General features: G+C 41.9%; 1 protein-coding gene and 1 long non-coding RNA gene across 12 annotated transcripts in view; both read left to right on the forward strand.

Annotated features, from left to right (window-relative positions):
• The first annotated feature begins 4,188 nt into the window (after positions 1 to 4,188).
• Positions 4,189 to 27,807, forward strand: part of EZH2 (enhancer of zeste 2 polycomb repressive complex 2 subunit) — a 53,110-nt gene continuing 29,491 nt past the window's right edge. For 5 of the 11 annotated variants that reach the window (XM_030508501.1, XM_030508509.1, XM_030508517.1 and 2 more), the window contains exons 1-2: positions 4,189 to 4,204; positions 27,622 to 27,745. In XM_030508501.1, the coding sequence (XP_030364361.1) occupies positions 27,629 to 27,745 (117 nt within the window). In that variant the 5' untranslated portion in view covers positions 4,189 to 4,204; positions 27,622 to 27,628. Of the gene's footprint in view, positions 4,205 to 4,881; positions 5,019 to 5,853; positions 6,624 to 27,621; positions 27,746 to 27,807 lie in introns of those variants that run through there. The other 6 variants (XM_030508550.1, XM_030508560.1, XM_030508554.1 and 3 more) reach the window with 5 other exon arrangements.
• LOC115617731 lies at positions 11,365 to 23,715 on the forward strand. Its single transcript, XR_003994654.1, has 3 exons — positions 11,365 to 11,376; positions 15,654 to 15,659; positions 23,630 to 23,715. It is a non-coding gene; the product is annotated as an uncharacterized LOC115617731 (long non-coding RNA).

The following is a 27,807-nucleotide window of genomic DNA, read 5'->3' on the forward strand; positions in this document are numbered from 1 at the left end:
TAGTTGTTAAAGTCATATTAATTTCTAATTGAAGCCAGGCAAAGTCAATTCACCCCTTTCGCAAACTGAATGGATGATGACATGCAATAAGCTTTATCTTTGTGTGTTAAAAAGAGTTAATAGAAAATCACTTACATTGCTTCTGTTGTTGTATAAAAACAACACTAGTTTTCCTTTTGGCAACATTTCTCCTTAGCCAAAAAGGTACTATCCTGTATTTGACACAGAGCTTGAGTTAATCGTTTGCCTCTCACTTCCACCTTTATTTGCCTGCATCCCCTTCCCTCAACAAAATCTCCTCAAACTCAGTAGAGCTGAGGTGGCCCAGCATGCTGAAAGGGTTTATGCTTAGTATATCACACACCTTTATCATGATACATGAGGCAACATTCAGTGAAAGGTCAGGTAGCTTTCTGTTCCTTGCAGGGACAAGCCTGATGCTTTTGCAGAGCTAAGAACCAGCTGCATGTGTTACCATTCACAGCACCAGGGGCAGTCCGCCTTTAATGGCACATAAATCTGTGCATTTTCCTGCAATCACATTTAGCAATGCACTTACTGTTATTCTCCTTTTCATGGATGCCGTCTATTTAATTGTCATGGTGCTCTGGTGTTACACACCTACGCTTGCCACTGTACACAAGGTTTGCACCCTGGCTGCACACACCTCCCACCCTTCTTTGGTTATGAGTGGGAGAGAAGAGCAGGGGAGGGCAGAGCGGGAGTCTCGAGCACAATGCGTGAGAGCTGGCAGGTCTGAAACCCACTTTTTTTTTGCATGACTTGCAGTGGGTCAGCTCCTTGTTCTCTTCATCTAGCCCAGTGGCCACTATGTCCAAAGTTACTTTATCTGATCATTAAATTCACTTCTACAGAGAACCATATAGCCAATGGAAAAAAAAGAGGTCAGAAAAGGTTTGCAAAACAGGACGTAAGGTTGCACTTCTGTCAGGGAAATTGGCCCTTAAGTACCATTCAGATATTAATGGAAAAACATTTTAAAACATAGCTGATCTCAAAATGACTAGTTACAAAACATAGTCATTAACTGGTTTTAAAAAGTTAACAGAAAAGAACTGCTTTTTTAATAATCATGTAACAAGAGGCCAACTCTTTAAAGAGGGTATGTGCTGACTTCTGTGTAATCATCGCCGTGTGTAACAGTTTAAAGCTATTACAGATCTACTGGTTTAGGCTGTACATACATTTCCACATATGCAAACATCTTATAAAATCCTACCAAGTTCACGTGGACTAAAATGTAGAATTTAAGCCACACAATAAGCCAAGGTATCAGGAAAAATAGAGATTAGTGTTAGGAACTGAATGAGTAGCATCTGGAAGGTACATCTGCCAAAACAGATATGGGATGCCTTTCTAAAGTAGATAAAATAATTACAAAAAACCCCGAAGAAACAAAGACCATGATCATAAGCAGCCTTCTGGGTGAAGTATTATTTACAGTGCTACAGGCTTTGCTTGCAGGGGTAGGTATAACAAGGACAGGGTGTGCATCTTCCTCCTCCTCTCCCCACCACCGAGCAACTCGGCTCAAAAGCAACCAGACTGAACCTCTCGAGTCTGTGTGACTAATCTGTGAAGTCCATCAGACCACACCACACCACACGGGAGACCCACCCAAAAGCTGCACACAGCTTCATTGCAGTGCGATTTGAAGCGCCAAGGAAAGGAAGGCTGTGATCAGTGAGACACAAGGCTTATCTACAAGAGTTACAGACGCAGATACTGGCATGCCTGCTCTGGGCTGCTGATGGTGACCTCGGCCTAGCTGTGCTTGTCCCTAATGAAACCGGGTGGGCAAGGGGAAAAGCAGCCAACATTTGTGCTTACTTCAGGCTAAGGCAGTTCCCTGACTGGTCCTGCTTGGTTCCCCCAGCCAGCCGGAAGCAATACCACCTGATTCTGACTGCAAGAAAATCATTAGGATAATAACGCATAATGGATAATCTGTGCTTTGGAAGCACCACCTTATCTGAGATGTCACAAATCTTTAAAAGTACCCACTCAACTCTTCGCTTTGCTTTGTAGCACTGTACCTGGGTTTTTTTACTGTGTTCAATGCCACTCTTTTAAAAGGGTGACAAGAGGCACAGAAGTACACCCCAATGTAAGCAATCACAGTTAGGATGCTGTTAAACGATTATTTTTATGGCTAATGGATGTTAGTGATCTAGCATCTGACAAAGCCTTGTTCCACTATTTTAGTAACACATAGAATATGAACATACATCTTTCATTCATGTGCTGGGAACATGAAAAAAGCTCTTCCACAATGTGTTAGCTATAAAAAAAGGCAGGAGCTTTCAACAATTCCAGAGGGTCTAAACCAAATCTGATACATTTTTCTTGAGTCCAATTTTAATTTGTCATGTACCACATATATATTTCTTCAATGTTAGCTACTTTTCTCAAAAGCACTATTACATGCTGCCATGAGAATTCACTCCTTTCAGAATGACCCCTCACAATACCAGATTTCATAATTCTTTCACACCTTCTTGCACTGTTTTTGCCTAAAGATCTGAATGTCTCTGCACAAAGCAGATCCTTGTCCAAATGGGTGTTCTTTAATCACGAAAACACAGCAGAAACAGAAAACCATTTGGGTGATTTACTGTGAAAACAAAGTCTGTACAGTGCTCGTTGCAACATTAAACTGTCGTGTACAGCAAAAAAAAGCTGCTAAAATTCTCCTGTCTTGTATAAGATAACCTGAACGACTGATCAGAAAATCACCACCTAATGGAGTTCTTTGCTGTAGAGTTCATCACTTTTAGATCCTACAGCGAAGCCTTGGTGGAAAAGTCGTTTTGCTACAGTGCAAAGGAGGAAGAGTAACTCCATTAGAAATGTGTTTAATTTTCTAGTTAAATTAGAAAATCTAGCAGTAGTTTCAGGTATAACGGATGAATAATCTTGTGTGCAAGAGAGAAAACCAAAGCAATCTGTGCTGAGGTCTCAGACAACACAGGTTTTTCCGCCTTGTGGCTGGTTGTGCCACTCGTACGAAGTTACCCTGTGCTTATTTAGCATTTACACTCGCTGACTGAAACCAGGTCCCACGAAGTGCAACTCTAAGAACCAGACTAAATGACGAACCCTAAATTGTGGAGGGGCTGGGTAGCCATTTTGGTGGTGGCAGCCATCTTGGGGCAGAATAGATTGAAAAAGCTGAATTTCCAAAAATGACTAATATATTGCAAGTGTGATCATTTTAAGATACTCTTTCCAATTGTCAGCCACTCTGCTAGAATTAGAGGAAGGTTATGACAATCTGATGTGTGACTGTAAAAGGGAATATTTCCTGCTGCACGTTTTTGGCGCTTAACTCACAAAACACCAGAGATTAAGAATAAGTCACTAGTAGAAACCCCTTTTCAAGGCCATGAGGTAAATCGAGAGCATACAGTGTAGGAATGCCAACTCTTAGTATCTTGTTGCAAGTTTAATACGCGATGAAGTTTGGAAATGTTAAGTATTTACATATGGAAAGCACACAAGCACATCAGCTTTAAAGAGAACACCAAGCCTCATTTAACATATAAGCAAAATGCATGATTTGGGAATCAGGTTGTGCTTGTGATGTATTTCCCCTGCAAGAAACTTTTATCACTCAGGACTTCATTACAGCAGCCACTGCTCGTGTTGGTATTTTGACACTCAAGATGTACCCCGGTATTCATAAGGAAGAAAGGAGGTGGTATTTGGTGAGGAAGGATGACGGGAATACTGTGGAAGCAAGGATGTGGCTCGCATTTGGGATGTGCAGGAAAGGGATACGGTCACAAGAGAAGGCTAAAGTACTCGTTAGGAAACTTAGCTTTGCAATTTTATTTTTCAGATAGGCTTAAGAAGGGCTGAAGTCACCGAAAAGCGAGATGACAGCAGACTAAAGAAGCAGGAATCCTCAAACACAACCTCGGTGACAAGATTTATGAGCATGGCTCACAGATTATAAACGAGGGAAAACGATAGCAACCTCCGAGGCTGGAGACAGCACGTAACAAGCACCGCGATGTGGAGTGGGCACCGCGCTGCCGCTGTGATTTATCACCGCTCCCACCACAGGGTAGGGCAGGGCTCCGACAGCGGAGAAGCCGCTCTGGATGCGGAGCAGCGAGGCAGAGAAAGCCAAGGGGAGCGGCGCGATGCACGAAGAAGGGCCCTCGCCGGTGAAGTTTGGGTAAGCGAAGGTCAAACGACACGACACGAGGGGCGCATCAGGGAGCTCCGCAAGTGGCTCAGCCCGCCGACATCCGCGGGGTCTGGGGAGCGGCCCGGCCTGGAGCCGGCCAAGACCCTTTCGATGTGGCGCCATGAGGGCGGGCGGTGGGGCGAGCCGGCGGGGGGAAGCAACAGGCGGGGAGCAGCATCAGCGGCGGCGGCTGAGGGGAGCGCCCGCCCCGGCCCTCCCCCTGTCCCTCCGTCCGGCCCTCCCGCCCTCTCCCTCAGGGCTGGCGGCTCCCGCGCGCGGCGGGACCGTTAAAACCGTTACGGCTCCCACTTTCGAACTGATTCAAACTCGGCAGCCGCGCGGCCCCTCCCGCCAACCCTCACCCCCCCGCCCCCCCGCTCCGCACCCCTCCACAGCGGGAGGCGGCGGAAGGGTCCAACTCCCCCCGGCCCCGCTGTGGCAGGGGGGAGCCGGGGCGCGGGAGGGGGGAAGCGCGAGAACAAAGAGTCCCCCCACCCCTCCCTGCCCCCCCCGCACGTGTGGAGCGAGCCCCCGCCTTCCGCCCCGCCCCTACCGCTCCTGATTGGCGCGGGGTGCGTGTGCGGGGTGGGGGGGGACGGCATCTCTGTCCGCGTCCATCCAATGGAGGCGGCGCTCGGCGCTCGCCAATGAGCGCGATGCCGATTGGGCCGCCGCGTTTGGCGCTCGGTCCGGGAGGGTGAATCCGGCAGCCGGAGGCTGAGGGGAGGGAGAACGGGCGGGTGGGCGAGCGGAGCGGAGCTGGCGGCGGCGGGGCGGCGGCGGCGAGAGGCCGGGGCGGTGGGTGAGTGAGCGGCCGGCACCGCGCGGGTTCGAGGCGTTGGCGCCGGGAGCGGCTATTTATAACCGGCGCTTTGTAATGGGGGGGAGGGGGAGAAGGGGGGCGACGGCTCCCGGGGAGCAGCCGCCTCTCCCGGCCCCCTTCCCTTCGCTTCCCGGGGGGCGGTGGCGGGGAAGGGTGACGGGGGTGCGGTGGCGGCGGCACACGCGCGCTCCCGGCCGGTGACAGCTGGAGCGGAGACATGGAGTCTGAAGTGCCCTTTGTCTAAGTTGGCTCCGTGCAGCCCGGCCGGCCGCTCCCGTGCCGACCCTCGCCCGGCTGGGGGTGAGCTCGTCGCGCCCCCCCTTCCAAGGGCGGCGGGTGGAGGGAGAACGGGGAAGACCCGGCGGGTTCCTTCCCCTCCTCCCCGTTCCTGCCGACCGCATGCTGCGGCTTCAGGCGCGGTGTGGTTGGAGGGGCAGAGCGGAGGTACATGTGCGCCCAGCGTACACCGGGTAAGGTCTCGCCCCCGAGGGGCGAGCGGCACAAAGCTCCCTGCCGCCGAGGCGGGCTCCCGGGAGGGAGCTCGGACAGTCCGCTCCGGGCTCGGGTGCTCTCAGCCTCCCGGAAGCCGGCGCTCGGCGGGGTGAGCCGGACGGGGAGGCTGAGCGCGCCCCGGGCCGCCCGCCCGCACCCTGGTGCCCTGGAAGCCGGTGCTGGTTTGGGGATCGTCGCCCATCGGGGTCCCCTCCTGTCCTTGGAGGGTCCCGTTTCGGGGAGGGAGTTTGAGGGCGAGGCGGTAAATCAGTCTGGCGGTGGCTCCGGCGAACTTCCTAATCGTTAAGGGCACCGCGCGATCCTGATAATCTAGAGCGCCGCAAGAAAAGTTCTTAGGGAGCTGGAAACCGTGGGGTTTGGATCTGATGTTGCCAAGCACGGGTGTACAGAGCGCTTTCTAAAACTACGGTATCTGGGGAGGTGTGAAGGAGGGCACTGAGCAGAGCTGTCCCAGAGCAACAGATGTGTGACTGGATAAAGCCGAGAAAATCGGTGTGTTGTGGCATAACGCATATGTATTTGACATTAGCAGGTATTCGTAGTGATTTGGAAATAGTGATTAGCAGACAAAAGAAAAGCAGTCCGTGCACAGATGCAGCAGGAATGAGATACTAAACTTGTACATTCCTCAAGATACTTATTTCTAACTTAAAAAGTGCTGTCTTTATTTTATTGGAGCTAGAGAAAAGTTTGTGTGTTTTTTATTAAATGTAGAGCCGGACGTTCAGATTTTTGGTCTCTCTAATAAGAAGCCTGTAACAGTCTGAACGAGGTTGTTTAATTGTTGGAGGATAAGTTCGTCTTTGTTTAAGTCTAGCAACTGTAGTTTCAGCTGTTATGGGTCTGGTTCTTACTAATACAGATTTCAGTGAAGAGTTTTACCAGCATGTTTAGTGTGATCTTCATAGATTGGTTGATTTCATTTTATTTTTTTTTAGAGTTGGCACATTCAGATTCTTTGTGTGATTTATAGGAATTAAAAGGTCACTCTTTGTTTGTCCCTAGTGTCTATATCAAATTGAGAGTCCGGGGAATGTTTATTTGTGGTAACAATAAAGCGTCTTCAGAAGGGTATTACTTGTACGTAGCGTATTATAACTACTCTCACTTTAGGTTATTAAAATAAGAATATTTAAGATCTACAGAGTCTTTCAGAAAACGTACTGCTAGGATTTTAGGAGATAGGACTCAAAAGTTTAGGGTGACGTGTCGAGTGCTTTTAACTTCGAGAGTCAGTGCTTTATCAGTTACTGGCTTTAGGATGGTTACATCAAAACTGTTACATTTCTTGTGGAGTTTCCTTTATCAAAAATAAAAAAGAGAGGAAAAATAAATTATGGTTTTTTCCTTCCTCTGTCTATATGAGGAATGAAAGTAACGATTAACCTATGGAGAAACATGTGACAGTGAAATATTCCATGAGATGCCAACACCTATTTTCATCTGGAACTTTGGAAGAATTCAAGATTCTAATTTAGGACAAAAATTGGGGGGAAAAAAAAGGTCTTTTTCAGAGATAGTTTTTTAATATGTGATTTCACCCTGACACTGAAAATCCACATCATCAAAAGGTCATAAAACATCTTTGCTCAGTTTAAAATGAGCTAAAGTGGTAGTGTGTAAACTTAGGCCACGGACTTGAATTTCAAGCTCAATTTTTTTTCCCCCTTTCTGTATTTTTTTCAACTCTCCTGCTGGAATTGCCAACAGCTGAAATAGGGTGATTTTGTTGAAGATATGCATTCAAATGGATTTTTGTTTCTTCTGTAACTCTGCACCGTTCCTAGGTGAAATGTAAATATATTCCTGTGCTTCTGCTTACCTCCAAAGAAACTTGGGCTTAGCAAGAAGGGAATTTCTGTAGGGCATTATTGAATGCATTAACTGCCTTATACATAGAAAGGGTGCAATCTAACTGCTACTTCATGTAAAGCAGTTCATGTCAGAATAAGCTACATCTAGCATCCAGTGCACTCTAACAATGTTCCCAGAAAAGTTGGTGCACTCTGAAATTCCTTTGGAAATCAGACAAGAAAATCTGTTCTTGTTACTATTCACAAGAAGATTCAGCCTCTTGCTGTGGATATCAGGTACACATTCACAGCTATAATATTGAAATGGAATGATTTTAGGTGACTGTACTGGATTCATGTGCTTGAAGAGAGTTCTTTTAAAAAATGGCCGCAACACCGACAGAAGGCAGATATAAGAAATGTTTGCTTTATGTTGTATTTGAGCAAAAGTGCTGTGGGAAACTTTAAGTGTTGGCTGTAATCCGAAGGTTGTGTAGCTCTACAGTTAGCATTTATAGATGCATCTTAGCTGGCTTGAGGAGAAGTATCTGTGAAACTTAATGTGGGGGGAATAAAGTTTTCCCCAGCGAGGATGCTGAAAGCCTCAGGAGCAGGACCTGGCCTTTGTTATACAAAAGATTTTACTGAGTCAAGTAGATCACCTTCACAGAATGAACTTTCCAAGCAAAATTCAGTTTACCAGATTTTTAAAAACATGGAGGAAACGGACTACAAACTGTAAATGTAATTCTTAATGATTTGCTGAGGTGTTTGAATAACACATTAGGAAGCAAGCCCCCTTGCTTAACAGAAGCTGTAGCAGAGTAATGGGAGGTTTATTTTAATGTTAAAGCTGCTACCATCCTCCTGTTCATACAGTCAGGAAGGTCCATGGAAAGAAGTGCTGGGCCCTTTGAAATGTTGTCTGATTGAAGACAGCATCTATGCTGTCTGTATCTATAAAAGTATCTATACATGTATCTTGCACAGCTGTTCTAGAGTGGCTAAGTCGATCTTTAAATGGGTGAGTTACTCCAGTAGTGACATAGTTTAAGTGATAACTTCAGTTCACTGGCTGTGTCTGGGAGGAAGAAAGGTGAGACAAAGAAAAACCTTGTATAAAATGGATGCAAAACAGGGAGAGATGCTTCCCAGAGGAATGATAAAAACATTGGTTACAAGTTAGCAGAGTGCTTGGGTTTGTTTGTTAGCTCTGTGTATATACCCAAGAGTTTTGTTGAGCTAAAACTTGAAAGGAAAACAATGTACAGAATTATTAAGCAGGTATTCTGTCTGTGCGCATGGAGAGATCAGTTAAAGACTTTGGGATGATGCTGTGCATGTCTGTTTATGGATGAGGTGAAACTAAAGAGTGAAATTTGTTGGAGGAGGGAGTCGTTCCTGTTGAGCTCCAAGCAAGAACCAGTGAAGTTTTCTAAACCAGTAGTGACAGTGCTGCTTTCTGTAACTGATCATAGTAGGTAGTTTGATTGTTACAGTTTTTTTTCCTAGTTGTATGCCTAGATTTCCATTAAGATGTGTCAGCATGTGGGCTTGAGGTTTGGATCCTCAGAGGAAGGGAGAAATCTACCTCCAATATTCTAGTCTAAATATGTTTTCTGAATTAGAAAGATAAAGTAACACTGGTAAACTTGGGTAAAGGCAACTCTTAAGAGTGAAAAGTATAATTTGCATAGAACATTGATAAATCAAGCTTCTTTTTAAAATAGTAAAAGAGGAATTCTTCAATATATAACTAGTGATTTTAGCACAGTCTTGCAAATTGGTTTTCATGTAAAAAGAAAAAAAAAAAAAGAGATAGAAGGGGATGTCTGTTAATGTCCCTGCTGTGTCCAGAAAAAAATGTAAACACAAAACAAACACCCCCCAGATGAATGTGGGTCGCGTCTTATTTTAGGAATCTTTTGGCTACCTGACAAAGTCTGCATATAGGATTTTTCAGCATTTGTGCTTCTGCTCATTTTGTGAAAAATACTGTTGTCTTGGAACAATTTATAACACCTACTGTGCTTCCTTTCTGATGGTAAAAGCAATAGTACTTTTAAGGTGAGAAGGCCATTTGGAAATCTAGATAGTGTGCACGTTCTGAATGCTGTAGATAAAAATAACAGCGTAACGATGTGAGTGGATCAGAGCGATATTGTCACTTGCTTGAAAATGTTGTGTAGTGCTTCCAAAGCTTCTCATTTGCATATATAGGACCTCATTAACAAATGAGGTAAAATGAGGTGCATTACTGTGTTCAAAGAATGATTTCCTTGATACACAGTTGCAGAGGAACTTCAGCATCTGCTATTAGTTTTCTTTTTTTATATATGAATGATGTTGTATATATAATTACACAAAGTAGTACAAATTGCAGTCCACATCCTGGGTTTTTGAGGATATGAACTGAAAATAAAGCTTTACAGGAGGGTATGATTTCTTTATACTTTAAAATGACTTTTTAATCTAGAACCAGGCCTGTTTCCCTAGTCAGTTTTTGTTCTGGCTCCTTCCCATTCTGCCTTTTACGTGGTTGGTTCAGTTTTTCCTGCCATGCATCCTTTTCACAGCCTGCATGCTCGGTTTAAATCCCAATCAGATGTAATTTAAAGAACAAAGTATTTAAAAGGAAGGAAACTCAAACCTTAAGACTCATATTTATTTTATTTTTAATGTGGGCTGGTTTCTTTTCCATGTTTCTGAGCGTGAGTGGATCTGGCAAGCTTTATATTTTTGGTGTGTAGTTGTCTGATTTAGTTTTCTACTAGTAAGATGAAAAATTCTGGAGATGAAATTCAGTTTGCTGCTTTTGTCAGAAATCGGGCAGATGTGTATTGCAGATGCTTGATTACCTGTGAAACTATAGCATGGCAAATGGATTGAAGCCATTAAGTTACTATCATCTCTTTTTTTAATCATCTCCCAGCTATATGTCCACTAGTTTGCCATGTTTCTAGTGTGTATTTATTGCTAATGTGCTTAATGCAAAGTTAAACCCACTGTTTAACTGTTGGAAGAAGAGATTGACATAAGTTCTTTTATTCTGAAAAGAGTTTAACCATTACTGGTGTTCAATTCATCATTGCTTTCAAACTGGGAGACATAACTGGTGCCATTACTATTTGTAATTCTCTTGAACAGCCTAAGGGAGTTGTTTGATTATTTCTTTTTTCACTGTGGATTTTTTGGGGGGTGGGTTAGTTGTTTTGGCTTTTTTATAAGATAAACTTCTCATTAGTTTCCTCCATCAAATCAAGCTTCTGGAAAAGTAGTTCTTGCTTTTTTTTCTCTTTTCAGCAACATTTAGTCTTGGGTAGGGATGCCACACATTAGACCTAGTTATTTTGAGGACTCTAAAATGAGAGTAGCATAAGTAACTCTTATGCTTTCATCATTTGAAGCTCATTTTGGAGTTTTTCAGGCAATTGGCAAATACCAGCTCAGTTTCAAATTTTGCCGGACTGTTTTACAGTAAATTCTGCATACGTGGAAATGTAATTAATGTCTTTCGAAGTTCAGCTATTTGTGCAGGGAAAGAAGGATGGAATAGCTGTCAAACCACTTCATTGTTGTGTGGCAGGGTTTTTGGAGTGCAGGTTGTTTCTGTGTGTGTGGATTGAGCTGAAGAACCTGTGGCTATTTTAAAGTTTTTAGAGTAAAAAAGGTGTGTCCACAAAACAAGTTCGGGTGGAATAGTCAGTGCACTTCAAATTCACACCCTAAATTATTTTGCCTGTGGAGACATGCCTTAAGTGTTCCCAGCAAGTGTTACTTTTCCTGCCAGATTTATCCAGGATGTCAAAAAGCAGAATTTTAGGAGATGGAGGTGTTGGGTAACAGGGGTTATTTGGAATGTGTGTGGGAGTCATGTAACTCTGCTGGGTGTCCGTGAATGAGTGTGAAGGGAGAAACTGAGGTACGCATGTGAACAACTCAAAGGTGAAGTTCAAGTTTTACGCATAAAACTTCGCTTTCTCCCAACAAATAGCCAGGCTTGGTCCCACGTATTTGCGTGTGCAGTTATAGTTAAAAGTATTTATGCATGCAGCTATCCAAGTAAAAAGTAAATGGTCGCATTACTTAATGCACAGTGTTTTGCTGATGGTGCCCAAAAGGAAGTTGATTTCACTTAGTGCCAATTCTGGTTTGATCTTTAATGTAAAATACTTGGTTACGATCTCCCTGTTCTGTCTTTCCCCATTCTCCCACCCAAGTGGATGAGTGGTTGAACTTATAATTTTTATTTCCAAAACAGTTTTTTTCTACAAGTACTGAATGTTAAAATATTCTGGAACAAAGCAATAATATAAGGAATTTAGAAGAATTCTCTTTGAAATGGTTACTCTTACGCCTTGCGTAGTATTTAGTAGTTATTTTGTGTCTGGTTTTGTTTCTCTAAATCGTGAAGCTGGAGGGGGATACAGAAAAAGAACTTGATTTTTCAAGGGGAGAATACCTTTCAAAGTTGCAGGCTTACATATACAGACTGATTGACCACTCTAGTAAGGTTTTCTCTTTTTCTTTTTAAGGGCTGTCTGAAAACAAATTATACTGGATTACTTCTTTTGTTTTATGCTCGTATTTGTTTAAGGAAATAAATGTATTGAAAATCTAATTAATTGTATTGAAATCTTTCCTATTATCAGACTCTGAGAAGTAGCTATGCCATTGTTTCTTGACAAATAAATGTTCTAAATAAAGGACTCCCACAAAATGAGATAATGTCAGAATAAATCCAAAGACAGTTTACTATTAGGGAAAAAAAGAAGTTATCAAACTGATGCCCTGCTCTTTCTTTATGGCTGGTAGACAATCTGAAATAAGCTTGTTTTCTAGAGCAGTTCTGTTGTTGGATTTTACTCGAGTATTTCATGTTTAACCAATCTATAGCTAGTGCCAAAATCTTCTAAAATGATCGGGGCATTTTGTCAAGACTGAGTTCTCCCCTTTTTTTTCTTATTATTTAAAATTTGGAAGCAGATTGCTTAAAATTATTTGGCTATTAAGAAAATTTTGGCTTTATTTTCTGAAGTCCTTCTGAAAGGTCTGAGCTATTTATAAACTGAGTTGTAAAGTTTTTAACATGCTGGCAGATAGGGTAAGGGATGTTGAATACCTGATAGTTGCTTTGCTTTGGTAGTTTTCTAACCCATAAAAATAAAATATTCTAATGTAAAACCAGTAAGAACATAAATTAAGATTCCTCGTGTTTTTCTCCAGAAAGGAAAAAGGAATGGAGTGACGGAATATTTCCTTCTCTTTAGTATCCCAAGAGCTGCTTGACTCCTCATTCGTTCTTTCCTCCTTGTCCTGCTTGGTTTATAATGGTAGTAGAAACTCCTGAAAATAATATTCAAGCAACATAGTGTTAAACTATCTATATGAATGAACTGTTAGGGGAGAAAGCAAGAAATAAAATACTGTGGGAGGCAATTTGTTTTCTAATTTTATTTTATTTCTTTTAAATCAGATGGGGAACATGATTGAAGAAAATGTGAGTTCTGTAAGGCCTAGAGTTGGCTTTTTTTCTGCCTGTCTTGTGTGTCAGTAACTGAACTGCTCTGGTTTACTCTGCGAGGTGAGCATTTCAAATAAGTGGTATGAGTTTCAGTATGGATTGAGCACATCCAGGAATCGATCTGCAGGCTTTGGCATTTACTCCTCTCACAAGGAGCTGAAAATTGAATGTGTAAGGCCATAGTTCACAGTGTCTTTAGGTGGGGACAGAGTGGCTGGATGGTCACTTAAGTCAAAAGTAGCAAAGTATTTTCAGCCAGAGGACTTCCTCGCTTCTGTCAGTGCCTGGCTGCAAATGTGCTTGTGCTGTCAGGAGGGAAATGATAGCACAAGTGCAGGAACAAGTGACAGGTAAAAGTGCTTCTTTTTGTAGCAATGTCAGCATAAAGTAGGGGTGATGCTTGAAAGTCGAAGCTGTCTGGTCCTCCAAACAGTTTTTGTCTGGTATATGTGGGAAATAACGAGGAACTATGTTTGAATAGATTCATTTAACTGTAAAAAACAGACTAGAAACAATAATGGATGAAAGAAGGTAGATGTTATCAGGGCAAGCAGAAGTCAGGCAGTGGATAGGGCCACTTTTCTTGGTGGTGCCAGTTGACAGGATGAGAGGCAAAGAGCATAAACTAAAACACAGGAAGTTCCACCTTTACTGTGAGCGTTGGAAAGCTTGCCCAGAATGGTGGTGGAGTCTCCTTCCCTGGAGATACTCAAGAGCTGTCTGGACACAATCCTGAGTAATGTGGTCTAGGAGGTTCTGCTTGAGCAGGGAGGTTGGACTAGAGGACCTCTGGTGGGCCCTTCCAACCTCAACCCTTCTGTGATTCTGAGTAAAGTATAGGGAGGGAAAATAAGGACTCCTGCCAAATCTGGAAGTTGGGACAAAGGTTAGAATTCCTAATATCTGAGAGAGGAGTATTCCCGAGCAATATCTAGGTGTACAGTGCAGGATTGTAAAGCGGTGTATGTAATTCTGTTACATACTGTAGCAGAGAACAGGTACGGCAGTGAGTCTTCTGAATTGTGGTTAGCTGCAGCGGCATTGCTTGTGTAGGGATCTGCTGCAATCTGCTGATACATCAGTGTCTGCAGCCCAAAGTGGTGTTTCTCCCTGGTAATTGGTTTTGTTTGTCAGGACTTCCCTGATTATTATTTGGAGTTCACACTGCAGCTTTTCATAATGCCAGAGCACTTACAGTCTTCATGAATCTGCTAATCTGTTAACAGAAAACATACATAACTTGGTGATCTCTAAACCATGTCATATTTGATTTATGTTTGCCATTTATATGAGAAGTTACTATAGAGTATGTATGCAGAAGGATGCATCAGCCTTGTTATTATAGGAAGGCTAAAAACCCAGTCATTTGGAGGGAATTCTGATTACACTGACTAGCTCAGGTACAAGATATTGCCTATGTTATAATAATTTAGTAACCACTCCAACTAGTTTTAATTTAGAGAATAACACTGCAGATAAAAATATAGTCATTACAGTTAGTAAGGTAGTTTGGTAGTAGTACTACTACAAGTCAGTATTTTGATGGGATTAAGTATATCATGAAACTGTACTCTTCACTGATAGCTGTTCACACAGCTGTAAGAAAAGGGTATGTGCAGTTATTTTGTTTATGATGGACGTCTTGATCAGGGCAGCATGTGGAAATTTGTCACTATATGGTGATTTTACTTTTTTTTTTCTTTCAGCCTCTTTTGAAAGAAGCTGAAATAATTACTCAAAAGATACAGAAAAACATCTCGGTCATCTTGCATATCGTGAAGTATCCATTGGGAGCTATTAACTTAAGGAGCTGCTGGGATAATAACAAGGTCCAAAAAACATTGTGCTTAGGAAGGAATAATTGAGGAGCTACATCTGAGTTGCAGGGAAGCAAGTCAGAGAGTAGTTGCTTATTGTGAACATGTGTACTGCTTGACTAATCTTTTTTCTAGAATGTGTTCAAGTTTATTTAAAAATGAAAAGAAAGTGGAATTTCACTCTGGGGAAAACCAAACAAACAATAAACCAAACCAATACCCCAAATCAAACAAGAATTTAACCTTCCAGGGTAGAGATCAGGCTCCTGATCTTAAGTACACCAAGTGCAAGGTAAGGCTGTAGTTACTGAAACACCAGAGAGTAAAAGGTCTGAAAAGAGTGACATTTTAAAGGCACAAAGGTTGGACTATAAGAGAAGCAGAAACCTATTAGGATAAGACGACAACTAATTTGAAAAAAGACCCCTTTTATGTTTTTTTTATTATTGTTATTTTAGAAGTAATGGTAACTTTATGGAGAGTATGTAGCACTCTAGTTAGACAACACACTACATTAGTGAAGAGCTTTCCGATCTGTCTTTAATTATAAGAGATAGAACTGAAGGCTTCAACTGTACTGTTAAGCAAAGAAGGCCTCCTTCAAATGAACAAACACATGGAACAGTAGTGGGAAGGAGTGTGTGAACTAACTAGTTGATGGAGTTGTTAGAGGAGTCTGTAACATAAATATTTCTACTGATCAGAACAATCGGTGCTTACACACAAAACTGAAGAGTTGGGGCTGATTAAGCTCTTAGGCATTTTAATTCACAATTTATTGCTCTCTTAATAATAGTGTTTTTTTCCAAATTGTACATGTAGCTGATTGAAATACCAAGAATTTTGGAATGCAGTGGTAATGGTTTTCATCTTCTGAAATATTAAACTGGAATTTAAAAGCCAACCAGACTCCATAGCATCAGCTTTAAAAATAGCACGACCCCTGGTTTTGAGATGGCAGGCCCAGTTCAGAGTTGTATTGACTTGTAGAATAGTTCAGGTTGTAAGGTACATCTAGAGGTCATCTGTTCCAGTCTCCAGCTCGGGCAAGGCCAACACTGAAATTGTCTTTTCCAGAGCACTTTTAAAATGTTTTGAACAATGGAGATTCCAGCACCTCTCGGCTTCATGCATTCCTTTACTGGACTGCACTCACTGTGAAGAGTTTCCTCCCTATGAAGAAGTGAAATCCCTTGCTGTCTCATCAGTTGCCTCTTGTGCTTTCATTTAGCATAGGTTATGTCTGAGCAGAAGGTCTAGACTAATGCACAACTTCTGTGATTGTCTGGGTTTTGCTCTGATGTGTGTAAGAAAACATGCTGTTCAAGGACTTAATTCTTTCATGTATTAGTTAAATTCTTGAAGTGACTTGTCCAATTTTGATAAGGCCCAGAAACAGACTAAAGCACGTTTTAGAGTATGTTTAGGAGTTAGGGAGCCTACATGTAATATTCTTAAATAATTAAGAATAAATAGAACATGCATTGAAGCCTTAGACTTGTACAAATAGTAGCAAATGGAAAATAACCATTGTTAACCAATGGTCTGAATATATGCAGTTGTTGTGAATATCTCTGGTGGGACGTATGAGGCAGAACTGAATTGCACAAACCTACACTCTTCCTTTGCTACAGACCTCTTCTGTATTTGCCTTGCACTGACAACTAACGTAGGCAAGTTACAAATGGTTGCTGCTGTTGTTTTGCTACTCGCTACATCTTTTCAGAGCAGTCTTGAGCTCTAGATCTAGAGATAGCAGGAAACGCATTTCTTGAGAGCTACTGGCGCAGAAGTAGTTTGCCATGTTAACTGCTTTGTTTACCGGACTCTGATTGTGCAGAGTCTTGTAAAGAAAAAGAATTACATGGTGTGAATAGTATGTTTTACTTGGTGTGGAAGTGTTGTAGTCTAAGGCAGGTGGATAATAGGCTCTAACAGTTTGCTGACATTGACAGGGAGAGGCTTTGCTCCTTTCTCTTGTCCCTGGTTGCATGGTTCCTCTTCTTTCCTGCCAGATTGAGTGCTTATCTGGCCAGCATGAGCAATTTTGGACCAGTTAGGGAAAAACTGCTGCTTTTGAGTGCAGAAGAGATCTGATTTGAGGTAACTGATCACCTTAATCAAATTTATCATATTGGCTGTGTAAAATCTGAGATGCTGAAGTAGTGCAGACAGACAATGAAGAGAGGAAACGAATGCCATTTTAAGATCCCACTTCCTTTCCCAGTCCTAGCTGAGAAGTACATTAAGAGGATGTATTTCTCATCAGCTTCCAAAAGCAAATAGGTTAAGTGAATGTGCTGCTTAGCTTTGGTTCAGTTGTTCTTCAAAGTTAAGTTGTGTTTGGTAAATAGTAATACACTAGTAACCATTGATTATGTCAGGGAGGAGAGTACGTAAACCAAATCCCACCCCCTCCAATGTTGTAGTGACAGACTACTACTTTTGAAGGGATTCTACTGCGTGAAATGTATTTTAGTGTTGCAAATAATAATTGTGAGTAACTAACTGTATCACAATAATAGGAGCTTAACTGCTCATAATAAAAACATGCCTATTCATAGCAGCAGACCTTCTGCTATGGCAGAAGGCACTGCTATATTACCTGGAAGCCTACAGCCATCGTCAGTCTGTATTGGTGTTAGGGCTGATAGTAAAATGTCTTGCAATGAAAACACAGGCTTTTAATGCTACTTGCAAGCCAGGGTTTTCCTGCTAACTTGAGGGGAAGGAAGTATTCTGAGATTTGGACATTCGTTTTCACACACAGACATTACTTCTTGGTTTGGGGTTATCGCATTGGTATGCCTGGGGCTGTTCATGATTCTCTTCCTTACATCAAGTTTGTTAAAATGGGTAGTTTTGTCTTTGACAATAGCTTTTATAACAGTTTCCGTCTCTTGAGCAATCAAGAACATCTTGCAGAACATAGGAGCTCAGTGGAGTTGATCATGAGTGAGGAAGGACAGATGAGCTGTTTGGAGTTACGTGTTGAAATCAGTTTCTTTTAGATACTACCAAATAGAGCCCATTGGAGGTTGAACTTTTGTGGGCCAATACAAGCCTGTTGGCATTTATCTGCCTGAAGGGTGGCACAGCTGGCACTGATGGCTTAGTAAGTGTTTCCCATTTCTGGTTGTTAAGAATAACTTTTCTGTGCTTGTAAAACCGAGTGGCAGAGAGGCAACGTGCCTTGACAAACACTTTGTTGAAGCCTAAACTGCTGCCCTCTCCAGTTTCAGTTCTTTGCCTCTTGTTCCTGCCCCAATATTGCCCTCCCTTAACTTGTGTTGGTTCAAGAATTCATGTGGCTGCTGAACAAACCAGCTTGTGGAGCTGATTTTGTTGAAAAATTGTATTTAAAAACTAAGTATGTTTATTTTCTGGGCTGTTCAGACAGACTTTTTTTTTCCTGACCTAGTTTGATTAACAGAATCATAAACACTTAAGCCCTCACAGCAGAGACGGCTGGGAAGAGGTGGAAGTGAGTGATCAGGGGCCACTGATACAGCAGAGAGATGATGTCTTTTCTAGGCAAAACTGACGCTAAATAGCATTTGAGGAAGGTAGTTGAACTGATGGTAGCATTTGATGCAAGTTCTCTCTCTAAATTAAAACGTCCTTTAATGATACAGTACTTCAGCATATGGGATAACAATATGATGTCAATTTTAAAAAAGAGATAAGGTATTTTTTGATTAAAAATAGGTTGAACTGCACTATAAACTTAAAATACAACGTTTCTGTAATGTAGAATAGTAAAAAACACAGTTCCATTTACTCCCATCTATTTCTCTATGACTAATTCTGTAAAAGATTAAATGTACTGTAGTTGGTTTTGTAGTGAAATGTTATTAATGAACTATGTTGATCTTTCCTGTGGTGGTGTATTTCAGAGCTAAAGATTCTTTGTTAATCAGTCTGGTTTGATGTCTGAAATACCCAAGCTGTCAGTGGCCTTGGGAATATTTTTCTTCCCATGGAAATGTGCTATTTTACATAGATAAGTTAGAAAGAAAACCATGTGTTGTCCTGGTTTAGAAAATCCAGAGAGTAGCAAGCAAGCAAGCACAAAACTTCTAGGTGTATTTTTTGTGTGTCTGCTGATAGCACAGGTAAAAACTCCTTTGAGGTGCTGGGAGTGTTATTCTTCCCCTACTCCTGCAGCTTGCATAACCTGATGTGGAAATAGCAGCTCTGAAATCACAGCAGTAAATAACTTTTCTTGCTTAGCCCAAGAGGGTAATATTGTTTCTTGACCATAGTGTTTTCATGAATCTCTCTGTGCTGTTAAGAGAAGTTTGGTATAAAGGAGACAGGTCTGACAGATTACAGCATTGCTTTATGATTAACATTGGAGTCAGTTGTTTTGAAGGCTGGCAGTATGTTTTATTGATAGTTTATTTTCAGGTGCTTGAGAATTGTAAGAAGAGTCTACTAGAAACTGCTTCCTCCAGAAAGGTTTAGGATAGATTCATAGAGAGTATTGTCTTGGTTTGCATTTAGGGTGCATGAAGTAAAGTGCGTTTCCAAGAGTTTCTAAGTAATACATGTTAGTTTAGCATAGCTGAAAAATATTTAGCTGCAGTTGAACAATCATGTCATTGTATTGTGCTATGTATAATCATGTAACATAAGAGATAATTTGATTTATTTTTTTCATGAGGTTTTGGAAAGTTGACAACTTTATGTCTAAGCTTAATACAAAAAAAATCAATGCATTATCTTTCTTGTTTGTTTGTTTTCTAGCAAGTATTGAATTTTTTGCAGGCTTATGGAAAAATCGTGTTAATCTCTTCTGTTGGCAAAATTCTGCTTTTTGAGTTGAACATGAAAGTTGTCCTAAATTCTGCTGCCTGATCAAAACTATTCTTTTAGTGTGAGGAGAAGCATAGAAGGGTGTGGTGGGGGGTGGTTTGATTTGTTGTTGCTGCTGTTTTGTAGGGTTTGTTTTGTTTTTTTGTTGTTTTAAACTAAACCACAAGTTTTGTAGATGCTTCAAGAAGTTCAATGATGGCATCAGATAGGGTTTAATAGATAATAATTTCTCCATTAGTAAGATTGTGTATGCTGAGCCTAGGAGACCTGTGTGCTGTCTGCATCTGATAACAGCTTCCAGCTAAAGAGCATGTTTGCCGCTCCAGAGCAAACTGATGTATAAAGCCAGTGCCTCTTTGTGGTGAGAACCACGCTGTTGGTCTGAGTGCCTAACAAGTCCTTCCTGCTTTATGGTCGTGCACAGGAAGCCACAGTTTTGGATGGGATCATCAAGCTGATCTGTGTTTCAGAAAACAATCACAAAGTGAGCTTTATTTCTTGTTGGTCAGTTTAATCCAGTTTATGGGCAGTGTCGAGGTGAGAATAAAGAGTTGGGAAGGGCGAGATGATTGTGAGATGCCATCACTGCTGAAGGAATTACACCAGTGAGTATCTTGTAGTGTTAAATCTAAATGAATAAGTTTATGGTATCCACAGTGACAGTGTGTGAAGCCAGCTCAGATGCATGTTTTGAGCTTACCAGTGCATCCAGAGAACTTAGTGGAAGTACATCACTGTTCACAGGGCTGTAGGCATGCTAACAGTGAGGTGGAAGAGGTGGAGAAGCAGCATGGTGTAGTTCATGGAGCAGGGTCGTGCAGTTAAACACATGATTTTAGAACTCAAGGTTCTGAGAAGCGAATGTGAGAGCATTCGTGTTTGGCTTTATGGGAGGCAGAAGTAGTACTTCCCCCGTACCTGCCCCATCTGGGTTATTTTATTCCTTTGTTACTCTTTCATTACTTCAGGCAACAAGCCCCATGATTTTATTGTTCAGTTTGCATCAGGCTGCACATGTGGTTTCTCTATTGGGTTTTATATTATCCCGCAACCTCCCCCTCCCTATCTTCCCCTACCCTGCCCCTGCATTGGAACTGTTGGTTAAGAGCGCTCTGAAGGGCAGTATTGTACCAGTGTATGCATATATTTAAAAGATGTGAATAACCTTTTGAGTGTAGATTAATTTGCAATAGAAGAACTGAGAAGTTACACTGCACACAGTATGTTTTAATTCAAGAGTATCTCCAAACAAATCCTGAGTAGAGGGAAGATAATGTAATATTGTTAGTTTAAAATATTGTGTAATATTAAGCACAGTTCCAAACTAATAGCATCCTTTTAAAAGGGCAGAGCCCTTCATTTGTTCTCCCATGCTTTTCAGCATGAAAATTTTCATTAGATCTTTTTCCCCCCTGAAATTTGGCACTGTAGCCAGAGGAGCTTAAATATAGTCTTTGACAGCAGTATGACTGCTTGAATAGACTGCCTAATTTAGAGAATTATCTGTGTGCTTGTCTGTCACTGATGGATATTGCCAAAAATGATCGAAGAAAAATAGGACATTGTCTTTAAATAAGGCTCTTTCTATGTTCTGTAGGCAAAACAGAAACAACTTGAGCTGAAATTTTTCTATGCTTCTTTGTCTCTTGTGAATTCTAGGTGTATTGTACATGCTTTGGCTGCTGAAAGTAAGTATTGGCTCATTTAAGCTTATAGACATGAAGTGTCTTACAACTTACTGTAAAGAATGTGGATCTTGTACACCATTATGAAATGCTCAGCAGAGTTTATTTAAAACACAAATGTATCTGCTCTAGGTCATTGCCATTTTTTGTTGTTTTTCATTTCCAGCTATGCAAGCATGAGTAAAAACTGAAAAGAATAGCTGTATATTTGCTTTTATTTGCTTGTAGGGTCTTTTTAAATTGGTGCTCGGAAGGGTTCAGTATGTCTCATTCCCAATACCCTATAGTTCAAGCACCTTATTGCTCAAGAAGAAGCGTTAGTTTTCTTGTTTTTCTTATATTCGATGGTGGTCTGTTTAGATTACACTGCTCTCATTAGTATGGGCTGGCAGGCGTAAGTGCAGCTTTGGACCCAGGGTATTAAAGCCTTTGCATTTAAGTGTGGCACATGCGTCTCCTTGCTTGCTGTGGCACCAGGGTGATTGCCCAGCTTGGAATGAGACTGTCTGCCTGCCTGTGGCTATACCAGTTATACACTGGCATCTCTTGGGATGTCCCACCACACTTCCAGTGTTCCCTCTTCTGCAAGGAGAGTTATGGCAAGGTTTCCCTTCTTTGTGTTACGCCAGGTAGGATCTGGCCCGGTTAGCTGAGGAAGTCATTGTGCACTCTGGGAGATGAGCTTTCGCTAGAAACAGAGTAGCTGCTTTAGAGTTATGCTTGCTTTCTTGTATCTGTTTTGGAGATGAGATAATCTGCCCATAAATAACTGAATTGGCTGCTACATAGTTTCTTTCTTTTGGGTAAAAGTTCTCAGGACTGCGGTCTGTAGCAGTTGGTGTCTGTAGGCCCTTCATCTGAAGAGGATGAAAAAAAGGGAAAGAAAAAGATGTTAAAACAATAGAATCAGCTAACAGGATTCAGAAGGGGAAATGGGGACAGGGAAGTGGGAGATGGCCTGGGGGCTCTCAGAATCAAATCATTGCACTGAGACAATCCAGTATCATGTTTTTATTTATTAAATGGAAACTGCTTAACATTATGCTGTCTTCTTAAGACAGGCCATTCTTAGGCAGATGGGATTTAGCTTGTGCCACTTGTGCTGCTGTAGGGAATATTCTGAAACTTTATAAGAGAAGTTGACTAGTTCTGAGGAATTGATCTTAACATTCACTAGCTCTGCAATCCTAGCTGCAAACCACATAAAACATAATTTAAGGCAAATACATAGGCTTTTTTTGTAGCCAACTGTGTAGTTTGTTGCTGCTCAGAGTACTTGCAAATGTGAACAGCTGAAATGATGGAGGAAAGTGATTTGGGAAAGGTCTTTCCTACACATAGGTACTAGTGCAAGTGGATCAATAGTAGGCTGGAGACAGCATCTACAATCCTGAATTTACCCGCAGAGATTAGTTTTATGTTGCTGTTTCCCTGAAGTCTTTTAAGTCTCCAAATTGCCTTTATGTTCACCGATGGAGGTAGTGTCCAGCACCCTTCTGTAGGAGTTCATCTTTCTGTCTCCTTTTTTTGCTCTCCCAGCCCTGGCCCGGCGTGAGCTGTCCTTGTCTGGGAAACTTCTTATCCCAGCTTCTCAGGTTTAGTTTCTTAAATGTATAGTTTTGGGGGCAACCTTTGAATTGACATTAGCCAAATGCCACTGACAATTTCTGTAGACCTAATGCAGTGATTAGAAATCAATCGCACTGTGAGAATTAACTCTGTCTGCTGGGAATATGCTGTTCTCTCCCTGCTCCTCCCTCCTACTCCCCTTTCTGCCTTGTGTGTGTTTGGTTTTTTTCCCCCATACTCTCTTCTGAGATTAAGGACAGAAAAACAATTGCCTCTTACCATAGTACATGTGTTAACAATAGTGTAATTCTCCTTTGGTGATGTTGCCTGCAAAAAATCTGGAGAGGGGCTTTTGGCAAGGGCCTGTAGTCACAGGACAAGGGGGAATGGCTTTAACCTGACAGAGGGGAAATTGAGATTAGACATTAGGCAGAAGTTCTTCCCTGTGAGGGTGCTGAGGTGCTGGCACAGGGTGCCCAGAGAAGCTGTGGCTGCCCCATCCCTGGCAGTGTTCAAGGCCAGGTTGGACACAGGGGCTTGGAGCAACCTGCTCTAGTGGAAGGTGTCCCTGCCCATGGCAGGCGGTTGGAGCTGGATGAGCTTTAAGGTCCCTTCCAACCCAAACTGTTCTATGATTTAGAATCAGTTTAGACAGTTTGTTCATCTTTCCTAAACATACAAATGTGGATCACTTGGTTTAAAAATCTGCTGCTCAAATTCAGAATTCATTAATAAATTTCAGGGATTTTTCAAGATTAATGTTTTACAAACATGCATCCAGGACACTTTGGTCTTTCCTCAGCTATAATTTTTCTTTAACCAATACACACATATACTTCCTTCCCACTCAGTGCTTTCTCTCGTAATACAGACTTTGCCATCTTGGGTGACATGTTAGTGTGAAGTGTCCCTGCCCATGGCAGGGGGGTTGGAACTAGATGATATTAAGGTCCTTTCCAACCCAAATCGTTCTATGATTCTATGATTTAAGAGGCCATTTCTAATTTGTTCATACACATGTGACTTAATGCACTATGTGTATCCCACTGACTGTTGCACATTATTACTTTACCTAGGAGAACTTTTTCTTGCTATAACTCGACCAAAGCAACAGTGCATTTCTTCGTTCTCTGTGTTTTGTTACTTGGTGCCTTGAACGTTAAATTGTTGTCTCTGTTGTGCCCCAGATAGCAGTTTGAAACTAGTGCAAGAGGAGAGTGTTCTTGTAAGTCCCATTTGTTTTCAGATGAATAACATGACTGTGCTTAAGTTATGCTGTTTTAAAAGAAAGTATTTACCTTCTCGTGGAGCGTTATTTTACTCAGCATTTTAATATAGCAGGTAACAATGATGTTCATTACTTAAAAATGGAATAGATTGGATTTGTTTGTTCGATGCAGATATGTTTCAGGTCTTAAATCCTTGCTTGCGGGGTCTTCCGGGAACTGCATTTCGGTTGTATGAAAGAAAGATGAGAATTCTGTTTGTTTTGTTGTTTTTAATCTAATTATGTATGATTTCCATATGGACCTGATTTTGATGAGCAGAGCTTATCTGGCAATTTAATTTTGGTTAAGAAAGCCTTTTTTTTTTTTTTTTTGTTTGTTGTTTTTTTTTTTTTTTTTAAGCCTGAGTCATTTGTTGTTCTTCAGGAAACTAGAATAAGTGGGGCTGTGGTTGATGCAGTATTGGAGTAAGTAACATAATCTGTGCTTTGTTTTTATAGGATTCAGTATTGTCAGCTGAGCTTTCATTTATCTTTTGCATTCATTGGTGCTTTGTCCATGTCTTTTGGCTGAACCATAACTGAAGTGATTTTGATGTTCTGTTTTGTATTACTTAAACTGAGATTCTGTCTTTCTGTTGTTTAATGATACTATTTCCGATTTATATCCAGTGATTGGGATGTTTTTCCATATTTTTGCTTTGCTTAGGTTAGCATATCATATAATGTATTTCCTGCAGTACATAATGCTTTGATGCTGTTCTCTAATCAATATTGTAGTGCACTTTGATTCACTGATTGTCTTTACTGTGCTCCAACATGAACGTTCCATGATATATTCTTAATTTATATTTTTTATCTCTTGTAACCACTGGTGCTGTGGCAAATGAGACAGAGGTTGATTCTGCTTGCTGCCTTGAGGCATGGAAGCAGAGCAATTGTGGTTTTAATACTGCTCTAGATTTACCTCCCCCTGCTTTTTCTCTGTCCCTCCCCTCTGCCTACTTAGGTGCTTCAGGCATTAAGTGGAGCTTATTTATATACCTTTTTTCCTTGAAGGATACTTGCCATCATTTGGGGTGGCAATTTTGCTATTTGTTTGTTAATTCATTCTCATTTCAAATTGAAAAACGCAACAGTTTTTCTTACAAAATATAGTTTAATCTCTTGAGTAAGAATGGGTGTCAGGCTCTCATAGGCTACTACATATTCAGTGTAAATGTGTTCAATGTAAATGAACCTGTATTGAGAATAAACAGGTTTGTTATTGATCCCTGCCCCTGCATCATCATAAAGTCTGATAGAACTCAAATTTGGCCTGTACAAACCTGCTGAAAATAGAGCTCTACCTACAGCAGCAAAGAGCTTTCAGCAACTTGGATAAAGCTGTACACATGGCTACTGGGGAGCTGTGGTGTGGGGCAGGGGAGGAAGCACTGGGCATTTGACTCCAGCCCAAAGAAGATGCCTTAGTTGATCTTTACCTACCTTGATAATTAGAAGGGCTGGCATTGTTTGAGGGATCTGGACAGGCTGGATTGATGGGCTGTGGCAATTGTATGAGGTTCAACAAGGCAAGCGCTGGGTCCTGCATTTGGGCCACAACAGCCTCATGCAATGCTCCAGGCTTGGGGAAGAATGGCTGGAAAGCTGCTTGGCAGAAAAGGAACTGGGCGTGCTGGTCAACGGCTGGCTGAACATGAGCAGCTTGTGCCCAGGCAGCCATGAAGGCCAATGGCATCCTGGCCTGTATCAGCACTAGTGTGGCCAGCAGGGCCAGGGAAGCGATCATCCCTCTGTACTGGGCACTGGTGAGGCCGCGCCTCGAATCCTGTGTTCAGTTCTGGGCCCCTCACTGCAAGAGAGACATTGAGGTGCTGGAGTGGAGCCAGAGAAGGGCAACGGAGCTGGTGCAGGGCCTGGAGCACAAGTGTGATGAGGAACGGCTGAGGGACCTGGGGGTTTAGTCTGGAGAAGAGAAGGCTCAGAGGGCACCTTATCACTCTCTACAACTATCTGAAAAGAGGATGGAGCCAGGAGGTGGCTGGTCTCTTCTCCCAAGTAACAAGTGATAGGAGAAGAGCGGACAGCCTCAAGTTGTGCCAGGGGAGGTTTAGATTGGATATTAGGAAAACTTCCTCACCGAAAGGGTGGTCAGGCATTGGAATAGGCTTCCCAGGGCAGTGCTGGAATCATCATCCCTGGAAGTATTCAAAAACCATGTAGACAAGGCCCTCAGTGACATGGTTTAGTGGTGGAGTCTGCGGTTGTGGGGCAACAGTTGGATTTAATGATCTTAAAAGTCTTTTCCAACCTCGTTGATTGTATGCTTCTGTGCCCAAATCGATCGTGCTTGTTTGAGAATGTATTAACCTTGGGCAACTCAGCATTTCAGCCTTTCAGTCCACAATGGCTATCGTGAATGCTATTTTGAGCTATTCAGTGAAATACTGTGGATTGTTACAGTACAACTCTTGAGAGGAAGCCAGGCTTGGATGTTGTGGTTTTGTTTCAGCATGCTGTCAAAATAGTCGCTGCCAGCATAGTCGCAGCATACGGTCCTGGAGTTTGAAAAATGCTGAGCAGATTGGCATATTCCAGCAATGCGTTTGGATTATAACGTAAAAATATAACCACGGTGCCAACAGTCCTTTAATATCAAAATGAAGCACTTAGTACTAGGAAGGGGATTGGTAAAAGTTGGAATCAGTGTCTTGTTTGCAGTCAGCTGCACAGTTTGGGGTTTTGTAGGATACCTGGAAAAAGAGCAAGTCATCTCATTCTGGCTGTTTCAAAACTCTTTTTGTCCGAATTTCTAGAGCTTTTTGACACTTCAGTGGTTGGGTCGGAGGACTGGACTTTGGGGTACCTCTCTGCACTTGAAATCAATTCCAGAAGTGTGTTCGAGGAGTTGGTATCTTACTGAAGAAAACCCCTTCTGTGAGGAGGGAAGGGTTTGTCTGCCATAGACATAACTGTACAGAGGTTGATTTATGAGACTGCAAGGATTCCAGTGTGTATCTTTGCAGAGGTAGTCTAGGTGTATAGAAGCATAGACTGGCTTGGGTTGGAAAGGACCTTAAGATCATCCAGTTCCAACCCCCTGCCATCAGCAGGGACCCCTCACCCTAGACCATGTCACCCAAGGCTCTGTCCAGCCTGGCCTTGAACACTGCCAGGGATGGGGCACTTACCACTTCTCTGGGCACCCTGTGCCAGCGCCTCAGCACCCTCACAGTAAAGAACTTCTTCCTTATATCTAACCTGAACTTCCCCTGTTTTAGTTTAAACCCATCACCCCTTATCTAATCGCTACAGTTCCTGATGAAGGTTCTCTTTTAAATCCATTAGGCCTCTTTCTGTATAGAGGCATTAGAAGTGCTTAAAGCAAATGTGAAGGGTCCCACTGATTTGTAATTAAAATTCTAGTGTCTGTCACTTAAGTATATATTTTTTAATTGTTATTTTATCTTCTTTGGATTGGAATGGGATTGCAAGTGTCTGATTGAAAGGAATCAAAGGAGTTCGGTATGAAAGGTCTTACAGGAATGTCTCTATCCTACCTAACTTAACTCTAACCTGCTCTGTAAGTAGTGGTGTCAGAGCTGGTAAGATTAACATCACATTGTCTCTTGTAGGATAATCATGGGTCAAACCGGAAAAAAATCTGAGAAGGGACCAATTTGTTGGCGAAAACGTGTGAAATCAGAATATATGAGACTGAGGCAGCTCAAGCGGTTCCGGCGTGCAGATGAAGTAAAGGTATTGGCTCCTTTTGGTTCTGTTGCTTAAAAAATGATACAAAACCTGATCTTCTGAAGTAT

Source organism: Strigops habroptila, chromosome 1, assembly GCF_004027225.2.
Source record: "Strigops habroptila isolate Jane chromosome 1, bStrHab1.2.pri, whole genome shotgun sequence".
Taxonomy (NCBI): Eukaryota; Metazoa; Chordata; class Aves; order Psittaciformes; family Psittacidae; genus Strigops; species Strigops habroptila.